At 39.0% G+C, this 14776-nt stretch overlaps 1 protein-coding gene across 18 annotated transcripts in view; it reads right to left on the bottom strand.

The window, feature by feature from the left end:
• Nucleotides 1–14776, bottom strand: part of phldb1.S (pleckstrin homology-like domain, family B, member 1 S homeolog) — an 89616-nt gene that overhangs the window by 34986 nt on the left and 39854 nt on the right. For 16 of the 18 annotated variants that reach the window (XM_018241989.2, XM_018241985.2, XM_018241980.2 and 13 more), the window contains 2 exons: nucleotides 6910–7032; nucleotides 5567–6636 (listed from right to left, as the gene is read on the bottom strand). In XM_018241989.2, the coding sequence (XP_018097478.1) occupies nucleotides 5567–6636; nucleotides 6910–7032 (1193 nt within the window). 18 annotated transcript variants of the gene reach the window in all.

Here is a 14776-nt window from a genome sequence, read left to right as displayed (position 1 = left end):
CAGAGGACTCTTGTATTTGTCTATATGTATTTTGTGGTCACAGCCTCATTGCACCCCCGCCTAATGGTTTTAAAAATTAGTGGCGAGCACAACTTTCCCTTGTTTGTTAGGGTCATATTGGCTGCCTAAATCTGCCTGTGTATGGTCCACTTAAGTGCCTGTCTAAACCCAATCTGAATCATGTTTTGTGAGGGATTATATATACAGTAGAGCCCCCATTTTATGTTTTTCAGGGGACAAGAACAAAAATGGTGTAAAGTGTAGCAAAATGTAAAATCAGGGACAGTATAAATGATTATATATTGGTTGGTGCAAAAAAATTATGTAAAATGCAGGAAAACCTAAAATCAGGGTTTGTAAAACTGAGCTTATACTGTATGTAAAATAATTGACCAACTGCTGAAACAATTGCCCACAATTTTACATAATTTTATTAGAATTCAGAAATATAACTATGCCTTAACCCCTCATTGCCCAGGGGGTCTAGCACCATAGATTTGAATTTTTCCGTAATAGAAAGCCCCAACGCATCCATGCTGCCTCACACTGACTCGTGAAAAATGACAATGGAAACACAGCAGGTACACAGTTCTAGGTCCGAAAACATGCATTTTCAGGCCAAGAACTACGTGTAACATGGTGTTAGGAAGTCAGGAAGAGGTGGGGTAGACTCCTCTCCAATTACTGACCTTTTCAGGCAGAGAAAACACTCATGTGCATTGCCCTAATGCCTGGAGAAAAAAAAGTTACTAAAGTTGACCTAATTTATCATTAAAACTGATCATTATATTTAGGGCCTCATTAGGCTCTTTACAATCTTGTCTCCCTTGCAATCGCAGGGTGTGTATTCACTATAGTTATGGCTTTGTATGCTTGCATTTATTGTTCTAATCTCAACCATCTTTCTTCTGTAATCACAGGGCTGCTGGTGAGACTGAGCTAGGATTGCACAAAGGTAGGAGAAAGGCCCACGCGTGTACCAGTACATATTCAAGCAAAGTAAGTGGATATAAGGTCCTGCGATGCACTAAAGCCATCCTTTTTGGATCTGGCCAAATACTCAAAAAATAAAAAGGAACTCTACTTTACAAGGATTCAAATTTAAGTGCATTATCTGAGAACAGAAACATGTTTATTTCACTTGTCCAGAGCTTTGAAGTAAAACAACTAAGGGCTTGTTCAGACGAGTGCTTTAACCTGTGCTCCATTTTAAAGTGCTCATCTACAGGCAAGTGCAAGAATGAAAGCAACCAACTCTTCCTTAATGGTCAAGTACTGACACAGATGCATGCAAGTGCCAAATGAGGGTTGAACATGCTGCCCATTTAAATTTATAATCTGCATTTCTTCTGAATGCTTTAAAACCAGAGCGTGCAGGCTACAACGCACGTCTGGATGAGATTAAAAGACACAAAGTCAGCCCAGGTGCATCAATGTATTGCAAACAAATCAGCATATATTATTTAATGACTACCTGTTAAAAATTGATCCTTTTATTGGTTGCTGTGAGTTAATACACCTGGGCACAAGTAGTGCCTTCCAAAATTCATGGGGGTAAGTGTTCCGCTGAACTGAATCCAGACTAAGGAGTTGGCTAAATCTGAATCCTGCAAAATGTGCTGTAATTCAGATGAATGCCAGATGAAATCCTGTATTTGGTGTACCCATAACATAAAGATCATTTCAGTGGTGTAACTACCGGGAGAGCAGGGGTGCAATTGCACCCGGACCCACTACCCCTCGGGACCTGCCAGAGATCATGCCGCAGCAAACACGGTAAGGAAACCACTTGTCTGCAAGAGGAAGAGGGTAGTTAGGTAACTGGCTCATTTATTTTATTAGGAGCAGATGCACAAACAACTTATCAAATTGTGGGCTGTGTACACCTTAGGGCATTATGTACAGAGCAAATTTATGCAAGAAAACCCTGTAATCAAAACTGCTGCTCCTATAGCCACTTAATGTTGCCTGACTTGCACTGCAAGCAACTGAAGTTCAGCAACTTATAAAGTAGGGACAATTATACTCAAATATGTTCAATTCACTGACGTGCCAGATGCAATTATACTGGAATTATAGGAAATAAAGTTCAATTATGATTACAATTGAAAAATACTTACTTGGTTTTACTTAGCAATTTAACACAGCCAAAAACAAAAATAGGTATGTACTGAATCCAGGATGCAGCCACTAGTTGCATGATTTGATCAAAATCTGTTCACCAAACCAAATTTGAAACTTTTAAGTCATGTGACTTAAGAGCCAACTTCTGAAAAAATTAAATGCAATACATTTTTTGTTTAATTATTTTTTTCAATTTCTATATTCTAGATGTGTAAATTTGTTTACTACAAAAAATCTGACAACCACTACAGGAAAGGGCCTCCTGCATCAGGATCAGTAGCATGTGCTGAATCTAACTACTGACCATGTACCAGGCTCCATTAAAAAAACAAATCACATGGTCCTATTACAGGCATTGTTTATAGCTGCAGGAAAGTCACCTTTTGTACACATTTTAAAAGATCTAATAAAAGAAATGTGTCCAAAAACAAATGATTAATGATGTGCTAATATGAGGGATGTGGACTGCTCTGTTTACAAGATTCCAATGAAACTGCCAGAAGCCACTAATAGACATTTTCATTTAAAGTGAAAATAATACTGATTGCAACCCGATTACCACATTTTATATTTCTCTGGCAATAAAGAGCATACAAAAAACATTTGTCTTCATTTGATATGATACAGTCTGACTCCTTGAGAGCATTTGACTATTTTATACCTCTTTGCTGATCCCAGACACCCTCTTGCTTTCCAAGCCCCTTCGTGCTAGGTTTAGCAGATAAAACCACACATCATCCATGGGTGTCATGTCGGAGGGGAGACAGGAATGGCTGCAGATCCATTCTACATACAGACCCCTTGGAATTAAATCAGAGCAGCTGTGTGCCTCAAAAAAACTTTACAGATCTCTATCTACACCCCTCCCCAAGCCAGCTGACTGACAAGATTTAGGGTAGGGCGATGAATTTAACCTCTTCAGCAAACACTATATAATTCACACTGGTCTCCTGGCACAGTATAAGCACATACCCATTCTGAAAATATTAGCCATTAGAGTACAATAACCCTTCAAAATCCCAAAAGCAAATTTTTGTCATTTTCTGGTCATATCTGTTATCCCCAAGCAACATAAATGTCTCCAAAATAATAATTACTCCAGCGTATATTGGATGTGAGAAGTATGAAACATCCGAATGAGGGAGGCTTCACCAAACCTGTCAAAGAGGGGTGTAGACCCCTCCCCCAAAAAAACATGTACTGTTTAGTATAAGACTATCCTGTGCAAGAGTCAAATGCAGAAGAGCAGTGTACTCCCCTCTTCCTCAGCTGGAAAAGCTAAAACAAAAGGAAAACACTAAACTCTAGAAGAAAAACATTGCCTCCAGCCTCCCATCAGATACTTGTGTTTAAAATCCAGTGAGGGTGAATTGGCAAAAAAGGTGTTTTATCCCATACAGCCACCTAGTAGGCAACCGCCTCCCTAACGCTGACACGCTAGTCAGGGGCCCACAGGTAACTATATAGTAAATACAGCCCTACATAGCAGGACACTTGTATGGTTATATATAGTATGCAGAAAACACATTTTCAATAAATAATCAAATGAATTTGACATAATGCATGCATCTGAGAATTAAACCTGGGCTGCAATGGTTACTTTTGTTTTTGAAGAAAAATCAATGAAGCAAGTTCTGTTTTCAATTTTATATGATAGCGAATTGTATCTTCCAACTGGCCCAACACAACTAAGACTCAGTCTACCAACTGTGCTCCTTTATTCAGAACAGGGATATCCAAGGTCAGCCTCTCAGCTGTCGTATAACTAAAGCAAATGTTTCTTTTTTTTTCAATCTCTAAATGGCTCTGTGCTTTGTTTTTTGCCGTGTCTAATGAATTTGTGGGCAGTTATATGTCATTAAAAAATGATATCAACCAGAAGCTTTTTCTAGAAAAATGCAGATAACAAACTGCAGAGAACTATTGCTGATAGCTTCCTAAAAAAAATTCAAGTACTGCATTCACAGGCGACCCCCCTGAATATTTTAGCAGTCAAATTTGCTAACATACTCGGGGGAATGTAATAAAAGTTATGCCTCTGGGCGAACAAATTTTGCTTTGTGCTAAATTAATATAGCTTTTGTTTTAGCGACCACTTCCGACACTGGAAGACCATTTGCAAATTTTATAGTTTGCGCCAATGCGCAGTAAATGTAATAAAACTTCTTACTGAAAAAGTCGTTATGTTTGCTCCAAAAGATTATGACACTTTCAAGCACTTCGTAAGAGTGCGCAATTAAAATTCGCAATACGCAAAAATTCGCAATGTAATAACAGTTTAAGGAACAATATTGCATTGCGAGATTTAATTACATTCCCCTGACTGTGTTTTGTCCAGCAACATTTGGCTAGGACCAGATGTTTGCAGATATTGGCCTGTGGAGAAACGGGACCCAATAATCTGCTCTTCTGCTGCTCCTCCCCTGCTTAATGAGCCTGGACTCAGATACATTGCCTCAGCTTGGGTGCAGGCAAACATGGCAGATCTCAGTGCCTAAATTTGAGATTTTGCATTTTGGTGCCAAAATCTGTCGGCATCTGCCTGTACCCAAATTGAAGCAATGTATCAAAGTGCAGGCACATCAAGCAGCGAAGAGCTGATTCTCAGCTTGTTGTCAGCAATGTCTGGCACTAGCCTTATACTGTTATAATGCTTTATACTACTACCCTTCACAGCAAAACTGTTAAATTTGTTTAAAGATAAAGACAAAATCTGACTTGCTGTACACGAGTCCCCAAAAGACCAATTAATTTAAGAACTGAAATCCTGTTATAAACTTTGGGGTAGATTTATCAAAATGTGAGATTAGACTTTACCACAAAAAAACTCTTTCCCTTTCTATATATTCCTATGTTAGTTTTTGAAGTGTATTTATCAATGAATGTTAGAACTCACCATATGATAAATAAGCTCATACAAATCCCATGGGAATGAATAGTGGGTGAATTCTTATGTGGATGAATTCCAATCTCACATACTGTAAATCTGTCCCTTAGTGTGCTTTAGGTATTGGGCTTCCGCATTGACAGACAATAAGGGTGTTGTGACTGCTGCTGTTTTACAACTAATTACTGTAGTGTTCAAAATGCCCTTTATCTATTATCTTTTTTCAGTTACCCAAGCAACCAGAAAAAAGAAGAATTCTGAGGCTAGATCATTATTGTTATTAAAATTGTTATCACTTAGCTTTCCTTTCAGACCCCTCTACTTTGCATCTCACAGTGTCATATTCAAAATTCAACTTATTCTGATAAATTGTATGCATGTATGTGGTTCTCCCTTATGTTTCTAAAATGAAATAGGAACATAACATGAATTTTATATTTTATAGTGACTTAGCTACTTTTAAACGTGTCATTATGAAAGCATTGGTTTAAAGAAGGCAGTTTTTACTTTTAATTACTGTACATTTCAGGCTAAAGTATCAGGTTAAATACTTACCAGCCTTTCCATTTCCTGCTCTCTAAGTCTTTCTTCTCTCTGCCTCCTATGGTAGTCCATTAGCTCTTCTTGGTTTCCAGAAATTTCACTGATGCTGTTTTTGCGTTCCCGTAGCATAGGCCCTTTTCTTTGTGCCCGGGGGCTTTGTGAAGGGGTTCCCAGTGATCCCATGCTATATGCTGGAGTTAGTCGACGGGAGGTCTCTTGAAGAGAGGAGGGAGATGGGCTGCGCTCCCTTACCTGCCTTGTGTTTGTATTATTTTCAGTGCCAGGAGAGCTAGCACTACCCACCCGACGTCGTCCTAAAGTGCTGGGGCTGTCTGGCACTCGAGATGGGCTGTCTGAAGCAGGCTTAAAGGAGCTAGATGAACTTCTACGTGGCATAGAAGGGCTAAGTGGGGGTAGGTCCCTCATGCTTTCAAGGTTCTTCCTCCCAAGTCTTGGACTCTCTGGTGGCAGACTTCGTGTTGGTCCTACCACCTGTCTAAAAGGGCTGGTTGGGCGGTCTGTGATCTGGTGATGAAACTTACTACCGAAGAGTGGACTGCTTGGCATACTAAGTCCCCCCATTCTACCTCCTGTTGCTGGGCTTGAAGGACTGAGCAGAGACCCACTTCCTGCACTGCGATTAGAACGTAGGTCAAGGTTGCTTCCTCCATATGTGGGAACTGGTCGTGACAAGGAATGGCTAAAGCTAGAAGTTCGAAGTGGCACCACAGGGGGTGCTGTTGGTGTTCCTGCATCTTGCCCTGGAGAGGGGCTAGTGAGACTTCCACTTCCAGGAGAAGAGAGTGGGGAGGGAAAGGTATTGTCGTATCCTGAGTTTGAGTAAGGTGGACTTGTTTGAGGTGAAAGCATGTGCCGTCTGCCCTCTCCATTGGTCATAAGGGTAATATTGTTGAGTGAGGTCTGGGAAAGCTTCCTGCTCAGTGGTGCAGGCCCTTCTAAAACTAATGAGTCCATGATATCCTGAAGATTTTTCTCAATGGAGCTTACTAGTGAGGTATGGGAGGGTACAGTTCTTGGGTAAGTTGCATCACGAGAACCATTTAACAAGGAGGATGAAGACTCTAAAAAGAAAGATGGAGTTAAACAGAGAGTTAGCATTTTTAGGAGCTATTGGAATATTAGTGTTGATCCTCTTAAAGTGTTAAGCAAATTATGTTTGCAGTGGATTAAAAAAATATTTACACTGACTTTTTCAATTAAAAAAATTACATCTGCAGCACCACATCTCCAGACAATTCAGCTGATGTTTCACTACAAGTCTCAACATCTCTACACCATCATAGCTGTGTAATAGCTTGATATTCTTATCCAAGATAATATTCAAAGTTTGTCACCTGATGGGTACAAGCCTGGCGCAGGGCTTCTCCCAGTGGAAGGAATCATGGTTTTCATCCAGTGAGCTTCAGCTGGGTGGTTAAATCTAAAGAAAGTGGACTGACCCAGGCAAATCATACACCCTGCATTAGATAAAGAAACAGCAGTGTAAAAATATGGGCAAGCACATGGATCAAAAGCCAACAAACTGCTAACATAAAAATTCAGGCAAGGCTATAGCCTTATTAAACTTTTTTAACACAATGCTGTAAATAGTCAGGAAATGCCCCAGTTATTCTGAAAACAGTCATATAGATTAGTAGATGCTCCTGATGGGGTACATGTAATATGAAATGTATTTTTAGATGAAAATGAGCACCATAGTGCCCCCAGAGGCCAAATTATCATGTGACATTAAACACTTTAGAATATCCATTTACCCATTTACAAATAAGTTAATTAATAAATTAATAATATATTTAATAATATATTTTCTCTTTGTTTCCACTTTGTGAAAAATGATATGTTATTTTAAAATGTATTAATAAATAAAATGTGTTTTTAACTTTTAAAGGCTCCCAGTGTGAATTGGATAGTTATCACTGCAGCTCTTCACAGGTAGCACCTGGGTCATTTATTTCTAATGAAGTGCTGTAAAACCACTGTATATATTATATCTTCAGTATCCGCACTCCAACAAAGCAATTGCAGGATGGCCAAATATCAATCATATACTCGCAATTTGGAATAAAGCATTCCCAGGCCAGCACTTTTTTCCAAATTGCGAGTATGTATGTATGTATGTGTATAAGAGTGCCCTCCAGTGGTCTCATTAAAAATAAAAAAAGTACTGATTACACTTCATTACTCTTGTTTAGCTCAACAAGAATAGTTAGATATTTTTTATTTTTCTCTGAAATTCATAAATGATCAGTTTTTCTCTTGAACAACCCTTTAAATCCAACTAACAAGAATATAACGTGCTCCAATGTCCTTAGCCACATCTTCTGTTTGGGGCAGATTTTTCTAGTGTTGGAGGAGGGTAGACACTTCCGGAGATAGTTTAACACAGGAAAACAAAGCTAGGTTAATCTATGCCTGACTACTAAGGGATTACAAATAAATTGATTTTACCTACAGACATTCAGCTCTGTTTTTCTCTCATTATAGAACTTAATGGTAATTTGATCACCCAGTATGCCCTATACAAACAGACTGCTATTAGTACCTCGAAGCCTGCATTAAATGTCCTGCCCTTTTATCACTAACACTGGAATTCCAGAAATGTAAATGCTTTGTGTCATTAGTGAGCTGTTTTGCCTTTAAAGATGTGGGCAGAATAGGTGTGACTGGGACAGGGCTTGGCTTCTCATCCTTCCCCTCTTGGATCACGAAGAGAAAGCCATGCTATTGCTCACAGTACATATTCATTTTGCTACTTTTCCTGGGAAATGTTAAGGCTGAAACAGCTGTGAGTTATTTATAAGTATAGGAATCCCTCCTAGACTATCAGCATGCCATGATTTTTGCTGTAAATTATATATAGACATATTTTCCTGCAATAATCACTGTCCAGTTGCTGACTGTGCAGGCAATGCCCATTAAAATAAAAGGGAAGTGCCCCCATTACCCTATTCATTTATAAAATATTTACATTTGACAGTATTGTAAATATTTATAATTCTTTAATTGCAGCCACGATGATCCTATTTGTATTCTGTAACAAACTGTGTGACCCTTGTTTGTTAGAAATTATTGTATGGTGCATACATTGGTGGTACAGGTATGGGACCTGCTATCCAGAATCATCGGGACCTGGGGTTTTCCGGATAACGGATCTTTCAGTAAATTGTATCTTCATAACTTATGTCAAAACGAAATAATCGTGTAAATATTAAAAAACACAATAGGCTGGTTTTGCATCCAATAAGGATTAATTATATCTTAGATCACGTACAAGCTACTTTTTTATTATTATGGAGAAAAAGCAAATAATTTTTTAAAAATGTTGATTATTTGGATAAAATGCAGTCTATGGGAGACAGACTTTTAGTAATTTGGAGCTTTATGGATAACTGGTTTCTGCATAACAGATCTTATACCTGTACTACATAAATAAATTATGATGATGTTGAATTCACCCCCCCCCCCCCCCCCGTAGTACAACACTAGGTTAGTCATCATACCCTGCCTTAACTCAGGACAAAGTTAGTGATATCTTATCCTAACATATTATTATAATTCTTATCCTTTTCATACTGTGCTGACAATCTGCAATGCTTTACAAAACGTATACATCATTTACATCAGTATTTGAAATGAGAATCATTACAAACATTCTGCTATAGTAAGTAACCACCACATCTAATACTTAGGGACTTCCCAGCAGAAAAGGCATACAATTTGGCTACAGGAGGACTATGCCAAGCAAGTGCAGCACTAAGACAGTGAGTATATTACCAACTCATGGAAAACCAAAGGCTGCAAGATCCCTATTGTACAGAATCTATGTACTCACATGCCTTTGTCAGTCCTTGGTTGGTAAAGCGTTAACTACGGTAAGTATAAGATAAATATGGGAACTTAACTGGACTTATTCTGAGCTGCATATTTCTGGAGCAGTAATGCATGTAAAAACATGAACATTTAGAAGCAACTAGCATTTATTATTAGGGAATGCGCTGACAACCATGCCCATAGTTATTTTATTCTTGTTAAAATACTGGCCATTTTCAAAGAAAATCACATGCAAAATGAAAGGAGAAGGAGAGCATGAAAAGATAATATATATTAGCAAAAGAAGAAGAGTCTTATCTTTTAAATAGACTGTGGGGATATTTTCTGTATTAGTGTATTGAAAGTAGTCCAGCTTTCATGTGTCTTCTCTTTCATATACCTCTTTTACTCTGCTATGCAAAAATAAGGCTGCAATGAAAGCCATGTACCAGAGATTTCATTTTATCGTGACAAAGGCGTTGATTGCATATTCTACAGAATTATACTTTTCCCTTAATGGAAAAAACATGCACACCGAAAGCAAATATCACCTTTATGCCTCTGGGCTTGATAAATCCATGTTAAATTAACTGTCTGACTTCTTCAACAAGGTCACTTGCTTAATAATACCAGGCCTGTATTCACAATTGTGGTTCACTTGCAAATATCAGGCTCAAATGTGTTAAATTTATAATTGCACATTAATCCCTTCTTTCCTTATATAATCCCCTATTATATGTACTGTAGTTTTGGTAACACTGTACCTAAACAGGCTGAGAGTATGCAAATATGTTCTAGTTCTAAACTAGGTCTTAGAGTAATTCTCTGAGTAATTTGAAAAAGGGCAATGCACCTGTTTTGGCTACTAAAAAAACATGGTGGAAAATATGCTCAGGTACACCCCATATGCATTACCCAAAAGGTTCTTTTTTTTATCGGTTCACATTGTAATAGCTGCTTCTTGCTCTGTCAACAAATGATATCATAACATGAGAAATGTTGTCTAAGTCATCAAAGTACACCAAGAATTGCAAAAGGATCTTATGATAAGCATGCCTCTAAAAACTAATTTCTATAGATAAAATGGTGATCTCTGCAGTGGTCTACAAAGCAAAAGAAAATGTATAGGACCAGCTGCACCATTCTGCATGATGCTTGGAAGGTAGACAAGCACACGTGCAGTACGTACCTAAAGAAGCCTAAAGGTGGCTTATACACAAGCAGATGTAAGCTTCTTATTTGGCAGCTTATTTGTCTGTGTGGCCACTAGTGATGGGCGAATTTATTCGCCAGGTGCGAATTCGTGACTAATTTGTGTGATTCACCAATGGCGAATAAATTTGCGAAACGGCCGCGAAAATTCGCTGGCGTCAAAAAAATGGACACCGGCGTAAAATACGGACGCCGGCATCAAAAAACGGCACAATTTCGCCCATCAATAGTGGCCACTTATTATTAAAAAAGGAAGCATAATAAAGACAAAAGAGATCTTTTAATGCCCTAGACATGAGCCCACCCTAAAACAAATGTGGCATGCCCCTCAAATGGTTGTAAAAATGTTTTAACACAAAAATCTTCAATAGTTAGAATTTTTGAAGGCAATCCCACTTTAAAATATGAAAAACTTTTTGGCATACAGGATATGATGTCACTGACATAAGAATGAGGAGGATGTAGCTTCATCTTATCAGTTCGCCAGGTCTATGCTGGCGAAGGAAACTCTGGCGAAAGAGGTAATGTTCTGTAAAATTCGCACCTTAGTTAATTGGCGGATTAACGATCCTTCGCCTCAGCGAAAATTCGCCTGGTGATAGGGTGAAGAACTACGATAGCGGTGGTCTCTAGCGAATTGTCCTCTACGCCTGTAAATCTGCCCCTTGGTGTGAGCCCCTGTTCAACTTGCTGCTCTGATATACTTCATGCAGTTGCTGGCATGGACTCAAGGGTACTCTGAAATGAACACCAGCCTTAACCTGCTAGTAATTCCAGGGTTCCATGTGTGGGTTGTGCCTAAACACGCCACAGACTTGCAGTGGAATGAAAGACAATGCTATTAGTGTCAGAAGTAATGGCATTTATACACAACTGTTATAGCATGTGCTGCAACTTGCATGCAGTTCACCAAATGGACGTTTGCACATATTAAAGTTAAAGCTACAAAAAACATTTAAAGATTGCAGCACTGCATTTCTTTTCTATAAGTTATCATTTAGTATTAGTGTTTTGGTTACTGCAGGGCCCTCAAACTTCATTATTAAAGAATACCAACAAACCAAGCTTTAGGTTTTCAAGCAATAATGGAGAAGGGAGTAGATTTAATGTCTAAATCATTAATGACCCTAAGCAAAAAGGCTTTTAATGCAAGCCTGTTTAGGCCTTTGCCATGAGTAGTGGAGTAAATGGAAAGCAAAGCACCACAGAATCAATTATGTGAGGTGGACTACACCTTAAAGGGGTTTGTTCACCTTCCAAATACTTTTTTCACTTCAGTTGTTTTCAGATTGTTTACCATAAACAAAAACCTTTTCAACTGTTTTCCATCTTTTATTTTTTACCATTTTCCCAAAATGCAAGTTTAAATGTAATGTTCCTTTCTCTTTTTAGTCTGGCAGCTCAGTGATCCAGAAGCTAGTGATGTACGGGCTGGCTGAAGCCCGTGAGTTTAACCGTGGGTCGGGCCAACTTCCTCATTTCTCAGCATTATCTGTGGAACATTAGCAACTATTTTATCAATTCTAAAGGTGGCTTATCAGTTCATAGACGGGCTGATAAAAACTGCAGACAGACCCAGTCCGCAGCTTATTGGCCCATGTGGAGCCCTCCGACGGGCTTCCCAGATCGATATCTGCCCAAGAGTCGGGCAGGTGTAGATTGAGAAGAGGTAAAAATCCCGCTGCATCTGTTCCGCGATCCGACCGCCTGTTATGATCCAATCGTTGGGCCCTAGAGCTCCCGATCAGATCAGCTTGATATCACCCACCTCAAGGTGGTCATATCGGGGAGAGATCCGATTGTTTGGCAAAATCGACAAACGAGTGGATCTCTATGTGTATGGCCACCCTAAGTTCCACTTTTAATGAAGTTCAGGGATTCTGCTCAGCAGGAGTTAAGATGGCCATAGATGCAAAGATCCGATCGTACGAATCATCGTACGATCGGACTTTCCCATCTCCCGACCCGCCACTAACCATTCAGATCAAAGTCTTACCAGTCAGATTAGTTAAAGAACAGATCAGCAATGTTCTGCCCCTGACAGCAATCGTACGATATCTATGTCCAACCAAAGCTAGTGACGGTCTCCCACTGAAAATCGTACGATCGGCAATACACGCAGAGATATTATCGGCAGCCGACAGAAATTTTCTAACCTGTCCGATTGACCAAACGACCAATCTCCGCCGGACGAAAAATGTTGGGACTCTCCACACACGGTTCGAAAATCGTACGAATCCTCGATTTAGGCAGAAATTGCACCCGCACACTTGGCCCTGCAATTATCCATGTACGGTGCTTGAGCTATCGGAGGACGACCCCTCCACAAATCAATGAACATTAGTAACTCCAGCAGAGCCAAAGATAACAAATGTATCAAATAATGTATCAATTTAAAACAGTTAAAGAGTCAGGGGACCCCCCTTCCCCAGAGCTGCTTTAGATGGTGAAAAATTTAACTTTACACTTCAATATTAGAAAAATTTACATAAATAGAATGTAATTAGAAAAGGTATATTTCTGGTGAACGATCTGAAACCAACTGAACTGAAAAAAGTGTTTGAAGTGCACAACCCCTAAACTGTTCAAATGCACTCGGAGAAAAAATTACGCAACTGCCAATAGCAACCATTCTGCAGTTAGTTTTGAACAGTTGACATCAAATTATTAAATAAAATCAACGTTTGCTACTGGCAACTTACACTTACTGGTGCAATTTAGCACTTATGGTTACCACAGATTTTCAGAAAAACAAGGGAAATTTCTAATAAAAGCACTTAATACGGGGCAGTACGCACTGACTGATATCTATAACCTCTAAAAGCGTTGTGTTATAGATTTGTGTTACACATTTTTACTTATCACAGTTCATGGGTGCTTGTACAAATGAACACTGAAGCAAAGTGTGAACACGGGTCCCTGTACTATAGCAGACATGTGTAGTGAGATTCAGCAGCCAGCCAGCATAACATACTGGGAAACTAATATATCCAACAGGATTATAGAAATCTTGCAGTGTGCTACTTTTTGTAAGAAATCTTTTTCATTCCCGAGATGATAAAGTTAAATTTGCTCATCTAAAGCAATAGTAGTGTGTAGACCAATGGCACAGTTGTGCTTCCTGAGAATCACAGCTCAGGCTATTAAATGCTGCTCTGCCCCATTGTTCATATTTAGAATCCGCCTGTTAGAGTCATTGAAAACTCCAGGCTAATTATAGGAAGTGTGTTCTAATACCTTGTGAGAAAGCAGCACCTCACACCACTTAAACATTTATTCTGCCAGAAGGGACAGAAATTACACTGGGATGGAAAAGCAGGCCATGGAATAGCAGCTATTTAAAGAAAAACAGAGGGTAAAGGCTAACATGGTGCATTTAATTTATTTTTGGTTGATTTCTTTAATGCTTTGAGAATTCCTCTAGGAGAAAAAGCTATGAAGGTTTTATAGGGTGTGGTTTTGTAAAACGCAGGTATAGTAGGGAAACTGCTTTGTGGTTTTACAGGTAACCGCCTTAAACTACAGTTTCGTGAGACTATTTCACAACACACTTCGCTGTCCTGAGGCTATGAAAATCTACCAAGGGAGATGTCTGGATTCTTGGCATGTGCTAGAGATGTGTCAGAGTCAGCCATAAAGCACATTGCATTAGCATCACATGGAAAATGTGATGTCATTTTCAATTACCTGTTCTTATTCTAGTAAGAGATCCAGACATTCGTTCTGTTACTTGTTTCCCTATTGTATTGTAGCAGGGTCTAAACTGGTATAGGAATGCTAGGCATATATCAAGATCTTCAGAAATATAAACATACAATTTTACCTACAACCGCCATCATACTATCTTTACTTAAACTAATGGTTAAACATAATAGAGGGCTACACATCTATATAAAAAACATATTTTAGGCCTTTGTTAACTGACACACAACTTGCCACAGAAGCCTTGAGTACAGTCACTCTTTTTATTGCTGCATAATCTAGTTTTATTAAGTGGGAAACAACTAGAATGAGTAACACACCTACTGCCTAGGCCGAGCAATAATAAATAACTCATTGAAATCGCCCAGAGTCACAGCAGTAATCAATAATAAGTGAGTTGATGCCATGCAAAGGATTCCTCCTAAGCCACAGTATGTGGGAGCCAGCAACATAAAACATCGCTTCTAGTGACTGAAC

The sequence above is a fragment of the Xenopus laevis genome, chromosome 7S (genome assembly GCF_017654675.1).
Source record: "Xenopus laevis strain J_2021 chromosome 7S, Xenopus_laevis_v10.1, whole genome shotgun sequence".
Taxonomy (NCBI): domain Eukaryota; kingdom Metazoa; phylum Chordata; class Amphibia; order Anura; family Pipidae; genus Xenopus; species Xenopus laevis.
This window is presented reverse-complemented; position numbering and strand designations above follow the sequence as displayed.